The following is a 25,570-nucleotide window of genomic DNA, read 5'->3' as shown; positions in this document are numbered from 1 at the left end:
CACATTATATATACAACTTGGAGTCCTGAAGGTCGAGGTCCTTGTCCGTACTCCAGGCGCGCCGAAAGTGACCGGAAGGCATCTCCAGGTCTGCAGAAAGAAAAAAAAGAAAACGCAGAGAATATGGCAACTCTCGCGACAGACAAAAAAAAAGACAAAAAAAAAAAACGAGCCGCGCATTCAAAATTAAATGTCGAGCTATTATGGCGGCAGCAAGGCAGTTGTTAGAGAAACGTAACTCGTGGTTGTAGCTACCTTTCTTTATCAGGAGAAACGAAGCACACCAAGTAAGCGTAAGTCCTATAAGCACCATCATTTCTTGTTTAACAACGCCCCGAGGTGGAGGTGTCGCGGACATCGAAAAGTTTCTAAAACACAAGCTGAGATCCTAACGGAAGCTCTTCATCGCGATTCTGCAGTTCGCCGGGTGTGTATGTAGACTTCTAGAACTTCGTTACGGTATACCAGAAAGTCAAATTCTGGATAAATAAGTGGTCATTAATTGCTTATCTGTTCTCGATTTACCGCTCTCCCAATAAGTAGACCATAAACCTTAAGCGTGTCTTCCAAGCTCGGGCGCTCGGCCTTTCTTTGTTTTTTTTTTCTTTCTCTTTTTGCTAATATTGCGTCACGTGCTTCCGCTATTACGCGACTGCCAGTTTTTCGCGCTCTTATCGCTGGTCTGTCGCACAAACACTATGGCTGCCGCGCTATCGAAAGCAACCGCGCACGCGCCGGAAATTGGCCCCGCGCTCTTCGCCGCCTCTGGCTCTCTCGCGTGGCTGTGTCTCGTGTGGCTGTGACGACGAATACTACAGAAATGATTGAGAATCGTCTACTAATGCGTAAGCGTTGTTTGGCTCGGCTGCTGCTTCGATTTTTTTTGCTTACTTATTTGGCTAGCTTATGCCTGTCTACCGATCGCTGCCAATCATCTACTATTACACTACTACAACGATTACATGCGTTAACTTGGCTGATTATCCATTTATTTTGAAGGTATAAGGTGCCACGAAACGGGCAGATGTTGCTGGGGTACTCGCCAAAGAATGCTTACGCATTAAAAAACTAGATACCGAAGTCTCCATTCTATAGGGCCGATGGCACAAGACTGCGTTATGGACATTCTGTGGACATTGCATAAAAAGCGTCTATGAACGTAATACAGACTTTGTGTGGGCAAAAGGGACAAATACGTTCACACATGCTTCAGACATCATAGGAAAACGTGTATAGCATCGTTATTATTGCGGCAGTATAGGCTAATAGAGTGCATGTACTGCAAATCTGTGCTGCGGTGTCTTCCGCCACCAGTGTGCTCTCGCAGGCCGCCTCGATGGAAGACAGGAACACCGTGAAAAGAAAATTTACTGACAGCCAAAGGTTCCAATTATATAGTGGATTCTAGTAAAACCGGTACCGAAAAGCGTATGCAGGCTTTATATAGCCTTCATATATAGCTATAGGGCAAACCTGTAATACAGGCGTTCTCTAGACTTAGACGCAAGAAATATGGAAACCTAAGATGCATTTGCACGTATGTCGTACTTTTCTGTGCATACACCTCCCTTCACCATTCTTACCTGGGCAAGCATCAAACGTCGGCTTCGTCACTCCGGCATCGCCTGCGTTGACGTCTCTAGTTTCCATCCGCCAAATTAGCTTTTGCGTTTTGGTATAGATTGTGAACGCTGCAGTGCGTAAGCTAAATATTGCATGAAGCTAAAGCCTTGTGTGGTGCACAAACATAAACATTGCATAAGGTTACGCCTTGCATAGGAGATAAGCACACTTGTACGCATTGCATACAATTCTACAGCAGTCAAGCGTATCGCTAAAGCTTCGCTTCATTCCAGCATGTGCGTTCGATCAGCGTTTTTTTTTTTTTCGTTTGTGTATGAATGCTTGCGCTTCAGTGCACGCACCGTAGATCTGCGCAGTGCAGTTTGCGGCTGCAAGAGTGCTCGCGTAGGCCGCCTCGGTGCATGACGGGAAGGCCAGGGACGGCGTGGGCGAGTAGGTGTTCGCAGCGGGCCGGCCGAAGCAGCCGGCCTCGTACTGCTGCTGCTGCTGCGACTGCTGCTGCTGCTGTTGCTGCTGCTGGCGGACGGCCTTCGCCGCGCGAGCGTGCCGCGCTGTGCTCCCAGAGGCCACCCCTCCGTTTAGGCTCTGCGAGACGGTCGCGTACTTTGCGTTCTTTGCACTGGATGGGTCCTCGTAGTCGTCCTCCAGCCGGTACTCTGCGCGTGGATGAGAAAGAGAACGAGGAAGCGTCTTAATTCGGGAAGAGAGAGTGAAAGCGACCGACAGACAAAAGGAAACGTAGGGAGGTTAATTAGGAGGGGGTAGCCGCTTTCCTGTTTTGCGTTGAGGAGGTGAAAAGGTGGACGATGAAAGGTTGAATTTGTTGGGGTAATTGAGGTATGGAAAGACAGAAGAAACCATGCCTGTGCCTATAGAGAAAAAAAAAAAAATGCGAAGCCAACTTATGTTCACTTAAACAGAGCTTCTGTCAAAAAAAAAAAAAGTCTACGATGAAACACAAACAAGAAACACAGATATTAACAAACAAGCAGGATACTAATAATTAAAGAAGAAAACTGTGCAAACATGTAGCCTGCGTAATAGCTTTAACTGAACATTACATTTAGTTGCATGAACTGCGAACAACGGTGAAAACTAAAGAGCAAAAGCTTTGTAAAGTAAGACGAGGACGGAAAGCGCAGAATTGTCTTCACTTGGTCGCATCGTGTCTTTTGGATTGCAACTTCGAGTTATGCGATTGTTCTTCAGGACGGATATGGGATTTTGGGAAGATGGGAAAACAAGCCGGACGAGATGAGAAAAAGAGTGATGCCGAGACCATGGCACGGTTTCTATATATCGAAAGCTTCGGTGAAACCTTTTAATGGAGCTCTGCAACGCTTTTTCAACAAACTAAGTTTACCCGTCCAGCCGCTCTATGATGCTGTCATGTACCTTCGCCGCAAACGTTACTCGTCTGTGTCTGTTTATAGCCTGCAATAATGCTACAATACCGCTCTTCGTTCAAGCGGACTCGCTATAATGCCGACAAAGCCACCATTGACTTAGCTCGAGTCTTAGGTCAGAGTGCCTCTTTGCTTCAAGCGCCTCTGATTTTGATGAACGCTCTTTGCAAGCGTTCATTTCAGTGCTGACTGTAGTATAAATAGATGCCTTGAGAGGTACGAGACAGGGTGATAGTGCGAGACATGAATTCCCGCTTTGCTTTGGTTTTCTTAAAATTTGTTAGTCATACTGCGTTAAGGTTAATCTAGGCAAATGGTTCATAGGAAAGCGAAGACAAGCCCCATTATCGAAACGTTTGGTAATGGTTGAGGCTTCCATTCTTCACCCATTGTTAACCAATGTTGTTAACTACTGTTAGCCACTGCTCACCTCTGTTGACCCATTCTGATCACTTCGTCGCCGTCTTACCGTGACCCATTTATCTAGCAGGTTATGTTTTACCATGTATCGTTTGCCGCATGGAGCGGTTGATCATGAACGCTGTCATGTTGTACCTAGTTTAAATATAAAATGAGAAATGTACGTGCAGTTGTAGGCAATGTGACATACAATCACAAATCTGCGGACCAGCGTCTGTTAAGCAAATTCCGGCTCTTGAGCCTGTTAAATTTTGTTAGAAGACAATTACTATACATGTGTACCAAACAGTCCTGAACGAAATTCTAGTTCGGTGAAATTTACTGCCTGCTGAGGGCCAGACATGCGAATGCTGCGTGACATCGGCCGGCTTCAGGAGGTTATTGATTATTACGCAATCGTGAAATTTACAGCGCGGTACAGGACACAGACCGAGAGGCAACGACGGAACCGCAGTTTTCGGCTTACAATTTAATAACGTTAAGCATCAATGAGACCATTACCAGAAATTACTTGTTACATACTTAGAAACACGCCCTGTTTATCAATGCTCAAAAACGGCCCCTAGATCGAGTAAGCTGTCCTTGATCACGAGAAAAGTCATTCAAGCACCGTCAATGCACACAAGAGCAAAGCTGTTTTATGCCATTGGTATATGCTGTATTAAAACTAAAGGGTATTTCTTGCTTCTAAACAAATACTACTAATCCTCACATAAACATTTCACGATGCATACAGGTTTAAAATTTTTCACTGCACGTCTGATATTTTTCGAAAAACAAAACGCTAAAATAATTATCGTCCACTCTCGAATACTTGAACGACCAACTAAACGCGAAACCAAAGTTTCCCGTCGTCATACACGCATTATTCGCCAACGTCAATGCGAGTTGCAGGTCAGGATCCAGCGTGCGTTATGGAGGCAAGCGGAACGAACACATAGGGTGAGTTTCCCCATAACCGGATGAACTGCAACGAAACGACTCCACGAAGCTCGGAAACGTGGCCACGAACAGTTTCATCTCGGTGGCAAAGACCGAGTAAGCCTTCGCTGGCTTGCACCGGTGGTACTGCGCGTAGGCCGTGAAGAAAACTCGACCGCGGGTCAAGCTCCAGGAGCCGTCTATGGGTTCGACCAAGCCGGGGCCTCGCGCTATACCGACGCAGGTGTCGATGGCGAGCCAGAGACTGGTGCCGAACAGCGGCACCAGCCTGTTGCTGCCGTACTTAACGCAGGAACGATAGCCTTTAATGGAAACATCGATGGTGTTGCCCCATTGGCCGTCCAGCACCATGTCCCAGACGGCTTGCGCCAAGGCGATGCCTACCGTTGACATCGCCACCAAGGGGTCCGCCGCGTTCTCCAGTAGCGCCATAGTGTAGACAGCCACCGGAACCGTCAATGTCTTCCCGTCTAAGGAGACGTTGTCTCTCTGGACGCGCTCGATGACTTCCGGGCTGACGTTCAGCTCGTTGGCGAGGTGATGGCGCAGACGGAACGCAAACTCACTTACGCTGAGGTAGTCTTGCGCGAAGTCACTGTTGCTGAGCGCAGGTAGCCCGACACTTTTAGGGACGACGTCGGAAGGAAACAACAGGTGGATGCCACTCAGCTTTCGGTTAATTTTCTCGACGTCCGAGCGTTCCATGTCGTTCTGTAGCCTCTGGATGACGGCGCCCACGATGTTGGCGTACGCGGCGCGTATGGCCGTGTTTTGCGGCTGCGTCGGATAGTACTCAATTTTGTCTAGAATCCACAGAGGTCGCAGTGCCCTAGCCTGTGCTTCGCAAAACGTGGCCGATTCATTGCCGCTGTTTTCTACGGGACTGATTTTCTCGGCCAAGTACGTCGAAGCAGCGACGAGTATCAGTGCTATGCTGCGTTGGCGGTTCTCCGGCTTCAACAAGTCGGCAGTGTGTTCCTCCAGAAAGCTGAGCGGAACGCTGACCACCCTCGATATCCGGTCATATACGGTAAAGTCGCTGAGAAACTTTTTCCACTCGGAGGCATTGACTCTGCCTTCCGTGATCTTTGTCAGCGAGTCGATGGTGGTGGTCTCGATGCCCAAGTGTTGTCTGGACTTCTCCAAGCGGTCGAAGTAGTCGCCCACCTCTCTGACCGAGACGTTGACTCTGAGCGTCTTCTTGATAACTTCGAGGGCGTCGCCTCTCAGCTTCGAGAACAGCCCCTCCGTGTCCGATCCGCGCAGTCTCTTGAACGACGGCACCGAGATGTCCAAGACGGTAAACGGGCTGGCGCCGTCAGCCTGTAGCACGTCAAACTCGAGCACCGAGGGAAGATCGTACCGCAGGGAAAGCTCGAGGATCAAGCGGATGATGTCGGTCGCTCCCACCGAATCTGAGTGCAGGTCACGGTCCAAGTTGAGCTGGTACACAATGGCCTGGGTAGAGTTCGTTCCGTGTAGCGATGAGTGAGAAACCCATTGCAGGCAGCGCTTGTGGAAGTGGGATACGGCTCTGCCGGCCTCCGTGATGGGATAGCCGTATATGGGGTCCGTGCCGACGTTGGCGACCCAGGCGTAGGTGTTGCCGTGGTTGCCCAGGTAGTTGTAGCAGGCGTACTCGAAGAAGCGTTCGCACGCGTCCACCGTCAGGTTGCCGAGGCTGGCGAGGCGACCCAGGAACTGCGGGCAGCAGAAGAGGCGCTTGCTCGACGAGCGCTGCGCCCCGCTCAGGAAGTAGAGCAGCACGGCCATGGCGGCCACGCCGGCAACCACGAGGCCGGCGACGCAGCCAACGATGGACGACGATCGCGACTGCAAGGTTCGGAAGGCTGACCGGCTCCTTGCGTCCGGTTCCTCGGCCATGAGGTGCTGCGGCCGATGTTTCGTCGGTTGCGTTCTTGCTGCAGTTACGATGCGTCGTGCAGCCTTTGTGTTCTACTCCTTCTTCTTCTTCTGCTTCTTCGCAGCGCCGAATGATTCGCGTGCCTGCGTGGAAAGCATGCGCGCGCGTCTCTGGAAACATCTTAATTTTAAGGCTAAAAAATTGATAGCAGTTGTTTTTTTCACCGCCCGACTCGTGGCCGATCCCCAGAGTGGAATGCGCCATTTCACTAGGGAACAAGAACAATAAGAAGAACAAGGCTACTGCAGGACGAACATGAAATCATCTTTACCTTTGTCGGCGTCCTCGACGCTTCGCCTCCCCACGTCCCGGCTTGATCTCTTGGTGTCGAAGATGTACTCGTAGATGAGGCCGGCCAACAGGCCTCCGGCCACGGGCCCGAACCAGTACACCTGCAAAGAGGTGCGAGACGCATGCAACACATTAATGAATTTAGTTTCTTTGTTGCTTAAGCGCTCATCATCCTTGCTATGCACCACGTGACCTAAAAAGTTATCGCAAAGTTTTGCGATGAAAGACACTTCTGAAAGAAGTCTTGGTGCATCGTGTGTCAGATACAGAAAGGGAGAAAGAGCGCTGTTGCCGTTCTCGAAGACAACCGATCTGAGTGAGGGTCCGTGATTGAATGATGAACAATGGAGTGTGTATATGTACACGTAAACTATATCTCATTTTTCATTGATTTTCTTGCATAAATTAAGCTCCCATTTCTTTATTTGCATTGTAGTTAGACGGACTCATTTGTGGCTGGCCTGTGTGCTTTCTTTAAAAGATTGCTTTCTTAAGAGTCGGACGTTTCTGACAAGCAAACCAACTTTTATGCACGTGCAACCAGGAAAGAACAAAATAGGACAATGAAACGAAACCTTGCCAGCTTGGTAAAAAGCAGCCTGATCGGCAATCGAGCGTCGGCATCACACCAGCAGAGTTGCATAACGTCGATGAAACTCACTTTCCTAAGGCCAAAGTAAAACAAAACGCGAGGGTATCGAAATCAGCATTACACCTACACCCAGTTCCACCAGAAGAATGGGCATCGGAGAGGAAGGCACTTCAATTAATTCCGCCGAAGTGAATCTACGAAGGGAGCATGTACGAGGACAAAAAAGAAAGTAAGAGGAAATGAATGAGAAAAGAAAGGTGTCTGATCTCATTTATCCTTCAGTCACTCTCTGCGCGTCTCTGCGCGTTCGGTGGTGCGAACAGCGTGTAAGCCTGTGTGTGCGTGCGCGCGCTGTAGGCGGGGGCGGGGACGCTAGGGTTAGCTAGAACTACAACGGCCTCGGACGCAGCAGACCACTCTGGTGGCACCGGAAATACATGACAGGAGGCTGCCACAGGACGAGAAAGCAAGAGAGCCTTCTCATGTTGCCCAGGCTTTGTCGAGGAAGAAAACGAAGCTAAAAGGGCTGTCTAGAAGAAAGGGGAGCTGGTAATAGAAGAAAGTGAATGAGGACCGGCGCGGCCCCCAAGTTAGAAGACGACGGTATACGAGGACGAGATTAGGCTCACGGGCCAGGAGGAGTGTTGTTCCGGGGCAGAACCAGCCGTGGTATCCGCGACTGCTGCGCGTAACCTGGCCTTTTTTATTTTTTCCCCCTCCCTCTCTCTGTATCTTTCTCGCGCGTGCTTTCTTTCTCCTGATGACGTTCTCCCGCCGCATCGGCCGTAACGGCAGCCGTGGCGCGTTGCTTCCTGTCTCGAAGCGACACCAGGCAGCTCCGCGGACGATGAAATATCGCACCCCGGAGGGCCTTCTTCTCCCCAACGCGCGCGTGTGGTGAGAAGAAGAAACAGCGCGCGACAGCCGACGCGGCTGCTGCTGAGGAATCGATCTTGGTTCTCGCACCGGGTCGGCCTCTTTTGCCCGGCAGTTAATGCAGAGCAAAAGCGCCTTCCGCTGTGCTGCTGTTGCTGCTGCTGCCAAGGACGCGGCGGCGTATGTGTGTCGCTTGCCGCTGTGTACATTTGGTATGTGTCTCTTCCGTGCGTCTCTGCGTTTGAGTACGCCTTGTTTGTGTAAGATGAGAGAGTGCAGGGAAAAAAATGCAGTGTGTGTGTTTTAGAGGAAGGGTGCGCGTTGTGCGTGTGTGTTTGAGAGCGAGGGGGTGCGCGTTGTATATATGCTAGACTATTGCTAGTGCGAGTGTGTGCTTGCGTGCGTGTGCACACGCGTTTGTGTGGGTGCCTGTCAAAAGGAGTCCAGAGCCCTCAGGTGACAGAATCGGGCCGAGAGGAAAGAATTGGCTGCCACTAAGAGGTGCCTGCGTCGCACATTTGCCGAGAAGCGCGACGTACGGGCCCTGGATCTCGGTATAGGTGCGCTAGACGGCGCACTCTCGCTAATGCAACTCCGTAGGGTTCGACTGCTACGATCGTAAAACCCTTTCTTCTTCGTTTTTTTCTCTCTATCGCACGCAAGGTACCCGCGGTCGCTTTCTGACAGCAACACTGACACACGAACGTGGGTGTCGGTTCTCTCGAAAAGCTGTGATTGGCCTTGTTGTGTCAGGTGTAGCTTGTATCTAAATGCTACACTGGTTGGATATGCTGAACCGCTATTTGGCTGTTTCTTTCTCTTTCTTTTTTTTGCCAGAAATATTGATTCGCACCTAACAGAGTTCTGAAACTTGTTTACACATTTCATTTCTAGCCCTTTAGCATGACCTAAATAGGTGTCGCAATATAATACCGATTTTCTTTTGCTTAATGTCAAATTATGCTTAGTGTTTGCGTTGGTTCGTAAAGCTTCTTGTCTGAAGTCTTTTGTGTGTCATATGTACCTCCAAGCGCACAGCTGCTGCTTTACTTGCGATAACAAGTTATGCTTAGCGTTCGCTCTTGATTTTTTGGTCTTGTTTTCCTCGTGTGTCATATGTCCGATTAAATAAAAACGAAGCAGAAAGATGGTAAAAGACGCAAAGCTGTACCTTAAGATGTTTGAGTCAACAGGTCGGAGGAATATCAGCGTGTGTTTCGTTTCACTAAGATTTCACGAACGTGCCGAAGCTTATATTAAGGGTGCTATTCGAAGACTGTGAAGTTGCTCGTGATAAATCAACACTACTCACTAATGTCACTGCTATAGCTTAGAGTTTCAACTCGGTTGTACTTTCTTTACCAGTGTGGGAAGATTAGGGTGTGGGGCTTTAAGTGAAGTTGTTTTGTGGTAAAGAACATTTTCCACGCCTGTCTAACTTGCCCTTGAAAAGAATGAGCTAGGTATTTTGGTAACGTACCTACAAAGTTACGTGTAATATTTCTTATATATCTTTTAAGAATTTCAAAGCGATTCATTCGACTTAGCTTCAGACAAGCCATTGAAAAAAGAGACTGTGGTTCACGTTATGCAAGGGAAATGGCGAAGTTCCCATGGGGTATGGGTCATATCATTTCTCTCTCTCTGCAAGCCAGTCAGTTATGAAGCAGCTGGTGACAGAAATTTTCAGCATCTATGATGTAATCAAATAAATAAATCCATCTTACGCGAACGCTGCCAATGCGACAACTGTATACGGAGCACCTGAATTTAAGGGTGCTTTCCCCGCATTTGGGATTAGGAGGAGAAACGTTTTTTTTTTTTTTTTTACGTGGCAGATAAGAAAAGGTGGACGTCGTAGCCATCAAAACGACACAGTCCTCCTGAGAAAAAGAAACATTGTCTGATATACATCGGCAGTTCGAACTACTTTTTACGAATGAATACGTCAGACAGACTTTCCAAGTTTTGTTACCTCTATGTCGCGCCTATCGGACTGGTATGCCATATGACATGACGGACGCGGCTATAGAAATTCATCCGTTCACACGCGTCTCGCGAAGTTCTACAAGATTACGCGAGTGAAATGCATCAGTCCTTTTAACGTTGGCCCAACTGCACCCAATAACAACCGACGTAGTCATAGGTAGAAACCTGCCGACTGAGTTCAGCGACAACGAAAGTTAGCTTATATAATAATAATAATAATAATAATAATAATAATAATAATAATAATAATAATAATAATAATAATCGTAGCTGTTCGACCACATTCAACTGTTTTTCTTTCTCAGTTGGTTAATTGCCAAGGATATCCGATTGACTAATTTCAAATAATTGACAATGCAAGAATGTCTCTCTTTTGCCCCTTTGTATCTAAGAGCGAAAAAGAAAAATTCGAACACTATTTAGCTACCGCTAATCGTCAGAGTATGCGATAGCATGCTTAAAGATTTAGAGCCACAAATGTTTTTATATTGGTACAGTGACTTCAGGTGGTGGTGGTGGTGGTGGTGATGTTGAAGCAGGCGGGGTTAGCCTGGCATACATAGCCGGCAACTGTTCCGCCTGATCCTCCTTCGAGTTGAGATCAGGGGTGTGTCACCAGGTGTCGATGAGCCCCGTGTCTCGCAGGAAGGCTATCAGCAGTCGTTGCGCTCTCTTCCTGAATGCCGCGGGCCCTCCGGGGAAAACAACGTCTTCAAAGGTCCTGTGCGTGAGACCGCTTTTTTGCAGGTTGTCGACCAACGCTTTTCTTTCTGTGTCAAACTGTGGGCATAGCCAAATGAAATGTTCGATGTCACCAATGTCACCACAGAAAACACAGAGTGGGGAAGCGCGAAGCCCAGTCTTGAATAACCAAGCTGGGGTGTATGCGGAGTCGGTCCTGATGCGGTATAAAAGCGTCGCTTGTTCGCGTGTAAATCCATGAGTCACACAGGATTCGTGTGGATTCTTGTGCATCTGTCTAAAGTGAAGGCGGATCGCATCCTTAGGGTTTTGAAAAGCTTTTGGAGCTTTCACTTTTGGGACACATGTCAGCGCTAGGCGTGCAAGGGCGTCAGCTTGCTCGTTTCCATCAATTCCTACGTGTGATCGAATCCACTGAAACCTTATGTTGAATCCTTTGCTCGTTAGGTCGTCAATCAGTGCCAGAGACTGCCTTGTAAATTTCTCTAGAGGTAGGCCCCGATGTAATATTTGTAATGCTGACTTGGAATCCGTCAGCACCACGACATCTCGTGCAGAAAAGGCACGTAGTTTCCGCAAAGCCGCGGTGATTGCGGCGCTTTCTACTGTTGTAGAGGAAACTACGCGATCCAGTCGGCCAGACCATGACACATCAAGGGATGGTATGCAGAATGCCGCTGCTCAGCTATCTGTTTGTGCGCACACCGAACCGTCTATGTACACTTGTAGATGGCTTTGAAACACAGTGCTCAAGTGGTCCAGCACAATAAACTTGGCTTCGGCAGTTGAAATGGTACGTTTCGTCGGTAGGTGGGGTACATTGAGGCTGCAAGTAACGTCCGGAAAAGACCATGGCGGGTCAAGGCGACTTCGTTTAGGCCATTCCAATCCTAAAAATCGGAAGGTGTTCAGCGCCGCATGGAAATGTGAGCGAGTTCTTGATCTTAGCAGCCGGAGAAGCGCCGTGCCTGCGCGTGACTCGCCCAGCCTTAATAGCTGCGTCAGCAAGGCCTGAGATGCCAAGAGGCGGAGTGGAAGATACTCTGCCTCATTAGTGACTTTCTTGTTTGAAGCCGCCGTTGGAACTCCCATCGCCAAGCGAAGTCCCTTTCTGTGCACTGCCTCCAAGCGCTCGAATTGACTCGATGACGGTGACATCAGAGGGAGCTGATAGAGAATGCGGCTTGTTATCAGTGCAGCGTTCAGTTTAAGCATGGATATAGGATTGTTTCCCCAACGTACACCTGCCAATCGACGAAGTGCGTTGATTCTTTGCACTGATGCGGCCACAACACTTTCGACCGCACCACGCCATAGTAGCTTGTTGTCAATGGTGACGCCCAGGAATCGAACATGAGTTGCACGAAGAATTGAATGCCCTCTGATATTCAGCGTCAGATGTGTTGACTTGCGTCTCACTCCCGGGAAAAGCATGAAGGCTGATTTCTCTGCTGATAAGGATAGGCCAAGCGTCGATAAGTGGCGATCGATAGTGGAGATTGCGGCCTGGGCTATCCGGGCCAAACGTTTGTGTTGGTACCCCGAGGTCCAAATGCAGATGTCATCTGCGTAGATGGACATTTTAACTACCGTCCGACCTACTTTCAGGGCATCTGGAAGGCTGGCCATGGCAACGTTAAAAAGCAAGGGGGATAGGACACTTCCTTGTGGGACGCCGAGGGAAATGCGTCGCTTGACACTCATTATACTTCCCAGCTTAACTTGTACACATCGATCACTGAGAAATTCATGGACGAATCGAAGAGCATTTCCCGAGACGCCCATGGCTCGGAGTCCGTTGATGATGCCTGTATGAAGCACACAGTCGTATGCCTTGGCAACGTCCATAAAGATGGCGAGTGTGGAAAGGCCGTCTACGCGATGGTGCTCGATATGGCTTAGTAGATCCAAGACACTGTCCTGGGCACTCAACCGTGGACGAAATCCGGTCATACATGATGGCAGTCTATTTCCTTGCTCAAGATACCATGTTAACCTCGTACATACTAGTCTTTCCATCAACTTTGATACGCATGATGTTAGCGATACTGGCCGATATGAGGTGAGGTTTGCAGGATCCTTTCCGGACTTGAGCACTGGCACCACCCATGCTGTCTTCCACGCTTCTGGGATCTCTCCTGTGCTCCAGACGTGATTAAATATGTCCAGAAGTGCTCATTTTCGTTCATATGGCAGATTTGTCAGCATCTGATTGCTGATCGAATCGGGACCCACAGCACAGCGTCTTCTTAATTTGCTAAGCGCCAAATCCAACTCACGAAAGGTGAACGGCGTATCCATGGTATGGAATGCTTCAGACAACAGAGGGATCGATACTCCTGCTGATCTGCCAGATGTGTATACGTCTGCAAAATCTTCTGCAAGGGTTTGCAAATCTTTTCCTTGCTTTAAAGCAAGCGCTTCGAATGGCCTGTGTAGGTGAATCTTTCCGGATAGGCTATTCATTACTCCCCATATCCTTGTCATGGGAGTAAACGCCGATAAACTCTCACAGAAAGCAGCCCATTGAACTCGTCTTAATCTTTTTGTGTGACGACGGATGACAGCGTTTATCCTGTTGTATTCAGTTTTCGCAGATGGATTTCCCGTTTTTCTCATTAGTTTTCGCTCCGCTCTCCTACGCGCTGCGCAGAGGTTCTTTAGTTTCAAATCAGGAGTAGGGAAATGATCTGGCAGTTTCAACATTGAGGTAGCCACTCTTTTGCTCCGCAGCATATCTGCGAACAGCTCACCAGGGGATTCGTCCAACGCTTCTCTGTATGTGTCCCAGCGGGTCACAGCACAGAATTGTCGCCCAGCAGTGTGAAATCCGGTGATGTTGGTGAAGATCGGAAAGTGGTCACTGCCCATCCTGTCTGGGGCCGTTGTTGACGATACGACAAGGTCTGTAGAATGGATCACGAGGTCTACGGCACTCCATGAATCTGGTGGTCTGAAGAAAGTCGGTTTGCCATCGTTCGCGATACACAAGTCAGCAGCTTCCGCGGCTGTGACTAGTTCCTTGCCTCGGGAATCTACAGTCTTATCTCCCCAAAGCGAATGATGTGCGTTAATGTCCCCACAGATTATTATAGGAGAGGGGCAACGAATGCAAAGGTCCTTTATGAACGCCTCCATGGAGACCTTCCTGTGAGGACTTATATACACCGACACCACACTGAGTTTTCGTTTTCCTAGGCACACTTGCACAGCGGCGACTTCCAAGAAGGTAGAACAAAGGTCTTGCACTGGTAAGGTGACGTGAGGTATTTCTCGCCTGATGTATATCATCGCACTTCCATTTGCAAATGATGGTATACTCGGATTTTCATGTCTGATGTACCCTGGGATCGTCCTTCCATTTGGGAGACCGGCCTCCGAGAGGGCTAGAATTGGTATGGTATGTCTCGAAGGAAAAGGCTGAGTTCAGGAAGACGCTGTAGAATACCGGCGCAGTTCCATTGCATTATTAAGGGCACTTTTGGACGACGGAAAGAACCAAGTGGGCGAGACATTGCCATTATGCTACTGAGTGTATGTGGAAGTAGAGCAGAGTATTACTGACTCAAGAGCCAGCACTGCTTCCAGCATATCCTTCGTTGAACTAGCAGGCATCTTCGCGACGTGGGAACGTAGTGCCGTGAACAAAGCGCGTATCACATGCTGGCAGTTTTCCTGCTGACTGTTGCCAAGTGGTACTTGAGGTCGGTTTACTGCGGCCGCATAGGTGCGCTTTTGGGACTCTTTTCGAACAGGTTTCTCAGCCGCTGTGACCGTTTGCGTTGGCTCAATAACTTCGTTTATCGGTGTGAGACGCGGGAAATGAGATGCGTACTCTGTTTCCAAACCAGTTAGTTGTGGCACTCTGGACGTCTTCTTCGTGTTCGATGGTGCGCTTGCACTCTTTGGACCTAGAACAAACATCTTATTTCTTCGCTGAGCAGCTGTCCGCGCCGGGCATCGACCGTAGCTAGCAGGATGGTCACCGCCGCAATTTGCACACACAAAGTTGTCTTTACTTGCGCACGTCTTAAAGTCATGAGGTCCCCCACAGCGCTTGCACCTCTGTTCCCCACGACAGTACTTAGCGATATGTCCGAAGCGCTGACACTTAAAACAGCGTGGTGGTGTCTCCACGTAGTCTACAAGCTCGTGTCTGGTGAAACCAAGGTTGATCTTCTCCGGGCGTTCAGAATTTGGAGCAAATGTGAGAACCACCGAGTTAATGCGCCTTGACTCCCATTCAGATGACGAGGTTTGGACCCGACGGATGATTCTTCTTGCATGGAATACTCCCTGAGGTCTCAGGTAGGTGAGCAGCTCCTCATCCGAGTACCATTTAGGGACTCCTCTAACAACGCACGTATTTTTCATATAACTGTGTGGGACACGGGCAGATATGACTATGCCACCGATATTCTTGGTCTCTAGAAGGACGTTGGCTTGTCCTTCTGTCTCTACATTTAAGAGCAGTGCTCCCTGTGCTGTGAAGTGGCTCTTCACTGGTGCTCCACCGAGAATCGTTTCAAGCTGAGAATACAGGACAATAGGGTTTACTTGCCTTAAATCATCTCTTTCGGATGTTGCAGTGATTAACACTGGAATGCCCTCCGCCCTGTCTTTACGATGGCGCACAATTCGGAAACCACCCTCGTCCATGTCTAGGTCTGAAGCGTTCGCCACGTTGTCGTCATCGATGATAGTTGACTCGTCTTCAGATTCACCAGTGTCTTGTCGCTTGCAGTCAGGCTGGCTTGTACAAACCAGCTGGCGTTTCTGACCCGGTGTCAGCCCTTGGGAGGTTGCCAGCTTGGTTCCTTCTAGCGCCTTGTGAGGCGGCGGGTGGCGCAGCACCCGTCGGTCTCCGATACGGAAGGTACCTTTTCGAGTCGATAGATGTCTTGAACCGTTCTGACCAGTAATATTACCAGAAAATAACGAAAATAACGATAAATGTAGGCAGAGCTACTCAGACAGGCTAGCAGCAGGTTCTTCGTCTTCTTCGTCTTCAGATCCAACACGGATGCTAGAATCTCAGTGTAGCGATGCTTTAGTCAAGCGATTATTTAAACGTTATAAAAACTGTTCATCTTGTGCCCCATTGCGGCACGGCGATTATTGCGCCAAGCTGAGCATGACGGTGGCCCAGTTTACCAGTACCGGCCCACTTCTTCTGGCGTTTGGACAGCTTCGCGAACGTGCGTCCTTGCCCACTTTCATTTATTAATGTGACGTTTCTGTACCTCTCACAAACTTCCGCTTTATTGCACACTGCGACGCGCTCGCGTGCGCTCAACGTACTTCGGGTTTCCTGTTAGACAGCTGCAAAGTGGGTGAAGCCCACCTACAGCGCTATAAAGAAGCGCATGGCCACCGATGAACCTCTCTTAGAGCGCAGCAGCCCATTGCTCTAACCATCATTAGGCAACGATCGCGCCTAACGTTGATCGCGCCGCATGCTTCTCTTTGCTAGTGGCAGAATTCATAGCACTACGCTCCGGATCATCAATCAAAAGCCGCCAACGAGATCAGTCATGATCATCTGGGCGCCAGCTCATCAAGGCATTCCTGGCAACGAGGTCGCCAACCACGTGGCTCGAGATCTGACCCACCGAGCCGACGCCGAGGAATCTGAACCCGAGCGCATGCACCCTCTGGTCTCTTACCAAGACATCACACAACACTACAAGCTAACCCGCAGAACATATGCACCCCCACACAAGTCACTACCTAGAGAGCAGGAGCGTTTCCTCCGAGCTCTACAGGTTAATACATTCCCCCACCCAACCAGAAATCACCTCATAGACCCTACAAAATTCTCTCCGCAATGCCGCTTCTGCGCAGAGCCCGGGTCCCTCTGGCACATAGTAGGGGGTTGCAGAGCGGCACCATTAAATCCTCCGAACCTTTACCCCACTAACGAGCTTTGGGAGAGAGCCTTGGCCACCTCCGACCTCGAGGATCAGCAACGGCTGATTGCGAGGGCCCAGGACGCGGCCCGAGCTCAAGGCATTCTGGAATGAGGACGCCTCTCCGAAGCTTCATTCACCGAATAAAAATGTTTATTCTCTCTCTCTCTCTTCTCTCATGCCAAAGTCGCTCTTCAGAACGTCTGACGCGTGAGCCTCACGCCAGTTTTTTGCAATCTTCCCTCGAGATTTTCTAGCGTTTCGAGGCGCCGTGTTAGAACGCACTGTCTTCGGGATCGGCCCGCAGTTTTGGTCAGACAGATGCCTACAAAGCCGGCGAGGTCCCTGTACAATGCTATCGCATCATGAGGGCACGTTTATCTGCAGGCACGCCTGCGAGTAATGTGTAATAGGTTATTGCGAGACGATTAGTAGCCTCCCATAGAATGCTACAGTAGCTTTGTCGGTGAATAAGGAAAGCTGGACTCGGAAACATTCTCTCATACAGTGTTTCTATGCTGACGCTTGAGACAATGAGACCGGAAAGAAGGACGTAGAACGATCTGTCGCCCCCTCCCCCCCTTTTTTTTCACCTTTGTCTGCTGGTCATAGTGTGCCAACCAAGCAGGCATTTGCAACACAGGATCCGCTTTTTAGTAAGTAGAATAAACGTTAAGAAAACATATACACCACCGAGATGAAAGAGAAAAAAAATAAGCGCGGGACCTTTTCTTTGCTTCTGCAAAGTATAAGAAACAAAGAAAGAAAGAAAGAAAGAAAGAAAGAAAGGAAGAAAGAAAGAAAGAAAAAAAACGAGGACTGCGTGACGAAACGTTGTCTTTCTGGCTTGTACGTATAAAGACACACTTTGTTAATGGCGCAAAAAGAGAAAAGCGATGCCAGAACAAGAAGCTGGATTTTCGTAATAATAGAATCGGTGGTCGGACTGAAGGGCCCTGCAATTATGGGCCGAGGGTCCTTTGTACCCGTTGTCAAAGCTTGCTCATCAGTAATCGAATTGTTTCGCTCCATTGTCACGAAAAGGAGCGACCGGAGCCCCGGCTTTCTGTTATTTATATAAGACGTCCTCGGAACGAGTAGAAGCTCCTTTGTTGGGCGCTTCTCTTTTCCACACTGCAAGGTCACGACACGTTCATAAATGTTAATAAGCTCGGCAATGGTCAATGAAACTTCGTATACACATTCCCCGTAGTCGTCTTTCTGAAACGAAACAAAACTCTGTACTTAGGTAGTCGGGCTGAGAATGACTTATTTTTGTTGTATCTGACGCTCTTTCCATCTCTGATGCTATCGCCTTATTGTGTCGTTGAAGACCACGATCACACGTTAAAATAACGTGGGGTTCTAAGATATGTGCGCATTTGCCTCGGCGGTGTAGTAGTAGTCCATCGCATCAGCAGTGTGTGCCCATAGCGGAGGATTCGCGAAGCATTGAGTGGTACAAGTTAAATAGGAAATTAAAGCATGCTTTATTGTGAAGGAATTGAAACAGATGTTACCTGCAGGTTGGTTAGAGTATCAGGTACCTGTCTCTATACGGCGCTAAAGGAAACGACGAGCATTACAGCGCTCTCTTTGTTGATGGGATCACATGCGTATAACGTGCAGAATATAGGGATCCGTACGGCCACTTGGGAGGTCGCTGGTGAAACGGCCTCTCTGCCAAAGCGTTAAGGCCTCGTCTTCTAGTGTTTTCTGCGAGCGCAGGAGGGAAAGCGTCAGTTAGATTGGACGCCTGCATGTATAGGTTGGTGACGATGCTAAGGGGCATAAAATTCCGAATCATTCGACGACACACAGTCTAACAAAACAAATAAGGAAACCTCGGCATTATTTCTTTTTAAAGGTCGCCGTACTTCTTTCTAATAAGAGCGACTAGTTTCTTAAGCGTTTCAACTCTTGTTATCGCACTCGAATTTTTTTTTCATGTGATAATTATCTCTAGCAGTCGTTCACTTGCCTTTCTTCGTTATAACTTCTATCTATGGGCAGAATTCAAGAAAACCGTCTTTCGCTTCTAGTTTTACTCTCCACTATGATAACTATGATCATTGTCGATTTTACGCTAGCTAGAAGCACCCACCCCGATCATTATCGAGAAACGAGGCATAATTTAGCGACTTGCGGGGAAAGAAGACAAAAGAACTGGATATTTTTTTTTCTTTCACACTCTTGTGCGCCTCGAATGCGACAGCAATTGTCCTTGCCGACAAGGGTTAACGACTTGTAGCGGCGACCCGGAATCGACAGTCATCAGGCGCAGGGTCAGTATAACGGTAGGAAGAACATGACTCGATACTTCGTTGTTTTGACGCCCGCTGCTGTGGTTATCGCGTTCATTTCGGCCGCGGCATTTGCGGATACAATTCTCTCTTCGCGAAGTAGACCGCAGTGACCGCACCCCCCCTCCCATTGTCGAGCACCGGGTCACAATCTTAGCGTGCTTCTGTTTTTTCGCGGTGTCATTTTGTTCCAGCTCCGCTGAGAGCGATCGCTGAATTACTCGCAGCAGAAGCGTACGGAAACGAAGGAACATTACAGCGTCAAGTTAAACGTCATTATCGTTTCAGCGCTTATGCAGTAAAGGGCCGGCCGGCGATATAACGCCGTTTTTGGGTCAGTTATCATGACTCCGACTAAGCTGTTATGGAATCGATAAGGTGCCTCATGAAATGTATCCAATGAAAAGACAATAGCATGCCATCATATAAGAAAACTAGAGCATATTCGTGGGTATTTTTTACTTTGGCACAAAAATGCGACGTCATTCAAAAGTGCGTTATTTTTATATGGCAAGCCCGCAAAGATTGCGTGACCTCGCCGTCGAAAGTATTTATTTATTTGTTTATTTATTTATTTTAACATACTGCAGGCCCGAAGGGCTATCGCAGGAGTGGGGAAATACAATACATAGAAAAGCATAAAAAGAGCACTGAAGATCAATGATTAGTAATGTACAATAGAAACTCATCGAGCGGTGAAGATCTTGCCTAACCAGGCAGAGAATTCCACAATTCTATAGAACGGACAAAAAGAAAACTATATTTAAACGCATCAGTATGATTATGTAAAGTGGACATATTCAACTCATGGTGATGTCTGGTGGTTGTGGGTCTAGCGGTTGCGATGTATTTGCTAGGTAGGGAAAATCGTGGTGAGTTAATTGAGTACAAAGAAACTTCAAAGATTCAATGTGACGACGAGAAGAGAGACTGGTAAGTTGAAAACTAAGAGGATGGGAACTGGGTGAAAAATACCGGTCAAAGTGACGATAAATCAAACGTGCAGCTCCCTTCTGGACCGATTCAATTTTGTTGACGTCAGATATTTTGTGTGGGTTCCATACGACAGAGCCATACTCCAGTATTGGACGAACCAGTCTTTTATATGTGAGGAGTCGCGTGCTAAGTGGAGCTGAAGGTAATTTGCATTGCAAGTAGCTTAACATTCTGAGCGCATGGTTCGATGTGATGCTACCAAGATAAATCCTGAGTAAATAGAAGACCTAGATATTTATACTGTGAAACATCTCTATAGAGAGCAGCCATTATACGAGTAGGTAAACGGAGAAGGGAAAGAACATTTGGTAAATGACGTAGATACAGTTTTCCGGAAGTTGATTTGCATCTGCCATGTCTCACATCCTCACACCATGATAGAATTGATGCAAATGAATCAGTAAGGATAATGTGATCATGAGGAGTATTAATCGTATGGTACATGCGCATTTTAACAGGAATATTGCTTGGCAGATCATTTATGAAATTCAGTGTATATATATATATATATATATATATATATATATATATATATATATATATATATATATATATATAAGGCTCGAATGCATTGCTGCAACTTTTTGGACAATAGTCGTGCAAACGATACCATCCCCCGCCGTGGTTGCTCAGTGGCTATGGTGTTTTGGCTGCTGAGCACGAGGTCGCGGGATCGAATCCCGGCCACGGCGGCCGCATTTTCGATGGGGCGAAATGCGAAAACACCCGTGTACTTAGATTTAGGTGCACGTTAAAGAACCCCAGGTGGTCGAAATTTCCGGAGTCCTCCACTACGGCGTGCCTCATAATCAGAAAGTGGTTTTGGCACGTAAAACCCCATAATTAAAAAAAGAGCTATACCATTCAGCAATCGAGGCATGTTCAGATATGTTGTGTGATAATGCTGCGTGCAACTTTGTGTTTGCGTAGTTGCTGAAGTCTGGTCCTTTCGTTGTTAACGCGCGCATAAATTAACACACATTCAATCAGCTAGTCCACCGTCGATTTTTTCCTTCACTTTGAAGGGCATTTGTTCTGTAATTTTGCGTGTGTCGACCATTTCATTCTGGAATAGTAAAAGCTGGCGCCTACGTAAGTGAACCAATAGTGTAATGACGATAAAGCAAAAAAAAAAAAAAAAAGAGAGCCTGAGTTCCGCGTTTGGCTGGCACAGGCGACACATATAGGGCTGTCAGAAAAGAAAAGCAGACATTAGCCAGACACGATCCAAAACTAGCAAAAAAAAAAAAAATAAATTCGTGTTCTTGCATAAACATGGTGTTTCGGTTGACAGCATGATCCATCCGGCGGCCTTGCATTCGCTTTTTGTCTCTAAACAGATACATTTTGTGGGGGTCTCGTTTGTCAAGGCGCATAGTTAAGTCGTTCCTCAGAAAGTGGAAAAAGTTCGCTGTTGCCTTACAGACTTGGGGAAATTGCACGTTGTTTGCGAAGACTTTCTAGGTGTTGACATGACTTGTTTACCGAGCTTCGTCGTATTTTCTTGTTTGGCGATCCTGGCTGTAGCCATCGCTGTTATTATTGTCAGGAGGAATGCTCGTAACGTGCTTAATTTGTATACCTTTTCCAGACATAGCCATTACGGCGAGACCGACATGTGGACGCAGGAACTCAATTAAAAAATTGAATCACGGGTTTGAAAGTCCATGGTGGGTCACAAGGCACAACGTAATGGTAGGGAGGGGGTCTCTGGGTAAGTTTTGACCACCCGGGGTTCTTTAACGTTCACTTAAATCTATGTACACGAGCGTGTATCATTTACTTATACTTTACTTGCTTGTGATCGTAAACTTATGGTACAGAGATTGCTACACGCACGGGTCAGAAGTCGTGATGATATGATGGGAAGCCCTATACTTACGTGTCGAGAAAAAAAAAAAAACACAGTAACCTAAAGTTCTCGAGAGACTGGGAAGGCGGAGAAAGAAACCCTTGGTATTCAGTGATAACAGTGAATTCACACTACCATGAATACTCGTAGCGTTAAAACAGAAAATTTCAAAGGCGCACGCTGGATCTGGCCTCCGAGCTCGCGTTCTTGCATGAACATGGTGTTTCGGTTGACAGCTGATCCATCTTTGTGAACCAATGAAAAAAAAAAAAAAAGAAAGCCAAATACACAAGTAGAGTTTTGTTCTAGCTCCCCCCCCCCCCCCCCCCCCCCCACCAAAATAAAAAGAAGGCCGCACCGACCGTTTATTATTTTATTTTTCTATTCGCGAAAGCTTGCATTGATAAAAAGAACAAAAAAAAAAAGGAGGGGGGGAACCAGCAACATTTCTCAGGTCATATAGTGTCCTCTGGTGGCGCTTAAGAGAATATAAAATTGAGGGGTTTGGCGGTAAGGCGTGGGGCTAAATGACACTACTTTTGAGCAAAAAGTTTAGAGTGTGAACAATTTTCTACGCGTCGTTGTGCAAATTCTTTTTGTTCAGTGAATAGAGTAAAAAAAAACAAAATGAAGCATAAGAACAGTACAACTCGGCGTAAAAACGTGACGGACGCTCTTGCGGGCATTACTACCGGGACACTTTCAACCGGGCAGTCTATCTTTTGCAGGGCGTGCGTCAGGAAGAATCATGGAGCTGTCCACGGAGAAGCCCGAAACCCTAACGATGTCACATTTCAGGTGGGCAAAAGATTTCACTCATGAAAGGCTCATAAAACCGCGTATCAGCGGCTCGCTGTTTGACTTTGCGCTTTCTTTTTGTCCTCGTTTAGACCGTCCGCGCTGAAAGTAACCTGCTCCCTCAATTTCCCTTTTCTTTCACGGGTGATTCTGTTCTTGTTTTCACGCGATGAAACGGCACCGCACCACGAAACTTGTTTTAGTTTCTGATGAAGCAGAATACATTTACCTTTATATTTATGTTAGTGAAAAGAGCGATCGGTGTGAGCGAGCCTGGTTGGAGATAATTTGCTGTCGCGCCGAAATTTGTTGAGCTGGCAGCTGACGTCACACGCTTTACTAGTCCTCAGTCTCGTGAGCTTGTATATATTTGATGACATTCTCATTTTTTTTCACGTTTTGCTTTTTCAGTGAGGGCCTTCGACCTCGAAACCCCATAGAAAACGTTCTAATTGCCAGGCCTCGGAGTGCACTAAGCAAACTTTACGAAAGTAGCTTTTATACGAAACCCAAATTTCGATTTTGTTTTCTGGGAAGAGTATGTGTCACGACGTGGAAAGTCACGTGGGAACAGAACATGGCGGCATTTCGGCACTCGCTCTGGCTCGCTTGGTTGTCTACATACTGCCTCTTGTTGCAGCAGCATTGCAGACGACTCTCTGAGCTGATTTCTTCTCTTACAATATCTTTACCACAATTTTTACTATAACGTGAAAAGGAGGGCGCTTATAATATTTTTTTTACATTTTAGCTTTACCAACAAAAATAGAAATAAAAATACATTTGCTGCGTACTTTTAGCCTTATCGCGCGTTTTATTACGAGCTATTTTTAGCGAACAACTGAGGATAAGCTGCCACAGGAAACAGGAGACAAAGCGGCAAACTTAAGTAAATATTTATCTGCTTTCAATGTAGCTTCGATTTTTGTAACCAACCATAAACAGCTGAAAAAAAGAAAAGCAAACAAAGCGCTGTAAACGCTTCCTTGAAGTTAGTTCGGGGACAAAGGCAAACCAAGAAATGCTCATGGCAACACGGTGAGACGGACAAATAGAACGAGAAAAAAGAAGTCACATAAGTGCGTGAGGGAACTGTATTAGAAAACTGGTGGCGCGATCTGTTTTTTCTTGCACTCGTTCAACTACCCACGTAGTTACTGGGGTGCTTGCGTGCTAGGAAAAAAAAAAAGGAAAGACGTAGAGAAAAAAGAAAAGCAAAATAAAGCGCTGCACCAATCAGACGAACGAGCAAGAGCAAGCGTGAAGTTCTAATCTCGCTGTTACTCGTTACGGCCTTTTCCGGGAGTGTCTTCTGCTGTTGTCTCTAAAAACAAAGCAGTCCCTGTCCTTCTTATTAGTATCGATCGCTTCTCGCCGGCCGCACTTGGCGTAGCTCAGTCGGTTTGCGAAAGACCCGAGGAGGCGACTCTCTGTGCCGCTGCGCTGCTGAGCACACGACGTCGAGGGTTCGAATCCATGTCGTGGTGACAGCAGTACGATGCGGAAGGAATGCAAAAAAACGCGTGTTTGCTGAAGTAGGGGGGTTATGTTGAGGAACTTGAGGAGTCAAAGTAAACTCTCACTTTGTAGCTCAGTCGTAGTTTCTTTCTTTCTTTCTTTCTTTCTTTCTTTCTTTCTATCTTTCTTTCTTTCTTTTTTTCTTTCTTTCTTTCTTTCAGAGATGACGGCCGATCAATTGGTGAGTTTTGAGTGAGTTAACTGATAACCCCAGAGCCAATAATTAACCTTAATTCCCTGCTCTGCTTCCGGCGTGTTCACGTGATGTTGCTGTCGTACCTGGTTACACAATCTTTCTCTTAATGCGAATCATTCCTGTCGGGTGTAGACTGCTTTCTTCCTGGCGGGTATCTGACCATTTTTCGTGGGCCAATCTCGAAGGCAGCGCACTCAAACACGGCGTCTCAAACAGAGACCTAGGATTGCATTTGGAGCGCACAGCTGTTATCGAACGCTCAGATAACGCTCACTATGACCTTCAGAACTGGTAAGCTGCCACATGAAACAGGAGACAAAGCGGCAAACCTTAAGTAAATATTTATCTGCTTTCAATGTAGCTTCGGTTTTCGTAACCAACCATAAACAGCTGGACAAAAAAAGGAAAACAAACAAAGCGCTGTAAACGCTTCCTTGAAGTTAGTTCGGGAACAAAGGCAAACCAAGAAATGCTGACGGCATCACGGTGAGACGAACAAATAGAACAAGAAAAAAGAAGTTACATGAGTGTGTGAGTGTGTGACCGGTCAAGACACGGTCGAAACCACAATGGTGAACCAAATGAAATTTAAGGGATATGCCAAGTGACGTAAATATGTATAGCCGTACATATTCTAAGAATGTGAAATTGTGAAATTGTACATCATCATCATCTTTAACAATGTAATGCCACCTAAAAAATTCATCTTGACAACCCGCGGTGTATGTTTCGCTCCAGAATATTACCACGGTTCGTACGTGAGTATCAAACAATGATTTTTATCGCAAATAATTGGAATATATCTCAAGTCACATGGAATATATCCCAAGACATGGGGAATATATTGCAAGTTACAGACCACGGCAAGGCAAGATAAATACAATATGAAATGTGATTACGATAAGTCTTGAAAGCAAGTAGTGTCAAAGCAGGGAGATACAGATTAAAATGTCACAAATGTTATAATGAAGACAGCGGACACGTGGCTTCAGTGTGGTGGTAACTAACAAAAACTGGCCCTCACAGCATTTTTGTTCTTGTTCACAAACATTACACTACGCTACAAATACACAAAATGTCACACGAAAACAAAAATGTATACAGTGTCGTGAATATTTGCATTGCATATACATAAAATGTAATTTTCTAAGGTCAGCAATGCACATTGACTTATTATCCTAGTATTTATCGACAATATCAGTTACCTTTAAGAACTATTTAGGAAAAGCAAGCGCGAGTTCCTGAAGAACAGCTGTGGGCCCTTCGTCGTTG

General features: G+C 47.1%; 2 protein-coding genes across 3 annotated transcripts in view; one reads left to right on the top strand and one right to left on the bottom strand.

The window, feature by feature from the left end:
• LOC126522076 (uncharacterized) overlaps positions 1–25,570 on the top strand; it is a 208,200-nt gene that overhangs the window by 46,497 nt on the left and 136,133 nt on the right. For both annotated transcript variants that reach the window (XR_011895115.1, XM_072288676.1), the window contains exon 2: positions 22,515–22,584. The gene's annotated coding sequence lies outside the window, so the exon portion shown is untranslated. The remainder of the gene's footprint in view (positions 1–22,514; positions 22,585–25,570) is intronic.
• LOC126521808 (lens fiber major intrinsic protein-like) overlaps positions 1–25,570 on the bottom strand; it is a 53,694-nt gene that overhangs the window by 895 nt on the left and 27,229 nt on the right. The window contains exons 5-7 of the mRNA XM_050170506.3: positions 6,548–6,668; positions 1,926–2,240; positions 4–90 (exon numbers count right to left, since the gene is read on the bottom strand). Coding sequence (XP_050026463.1) covers positions 5–90; positions 1,926–2,240; positions 6,548–6,668 — 522 coding nt within the window. The 3' untranslated portion in view covers position 4. The remainder of the gene's footprint in view (positions 1–3; positions 91–1,925; positions 2,241–6,547; positions 6,669–25,570) is intronic.

Source organism: Dermacentor andersoni, chromosome 6 (assembly GCF_023375885.2).
Source record: "Dermacentor andersoni chromosome 6, qqDerAnde1_hic_scaffold, whole genome shotgun sequence".
Classification (NCBI taxonomy): Eukaryota; Metazoa; Arthropoda; class Arachnida; order Ixodida; family Ixodidae; genus Dermacentor; species Dermacentor andersoni.
The sequence above is the reverse complement of the archived record's forward strand: the minus strand, read 5'-3'. Positions and strand labels throughout refer to the sequence as shown.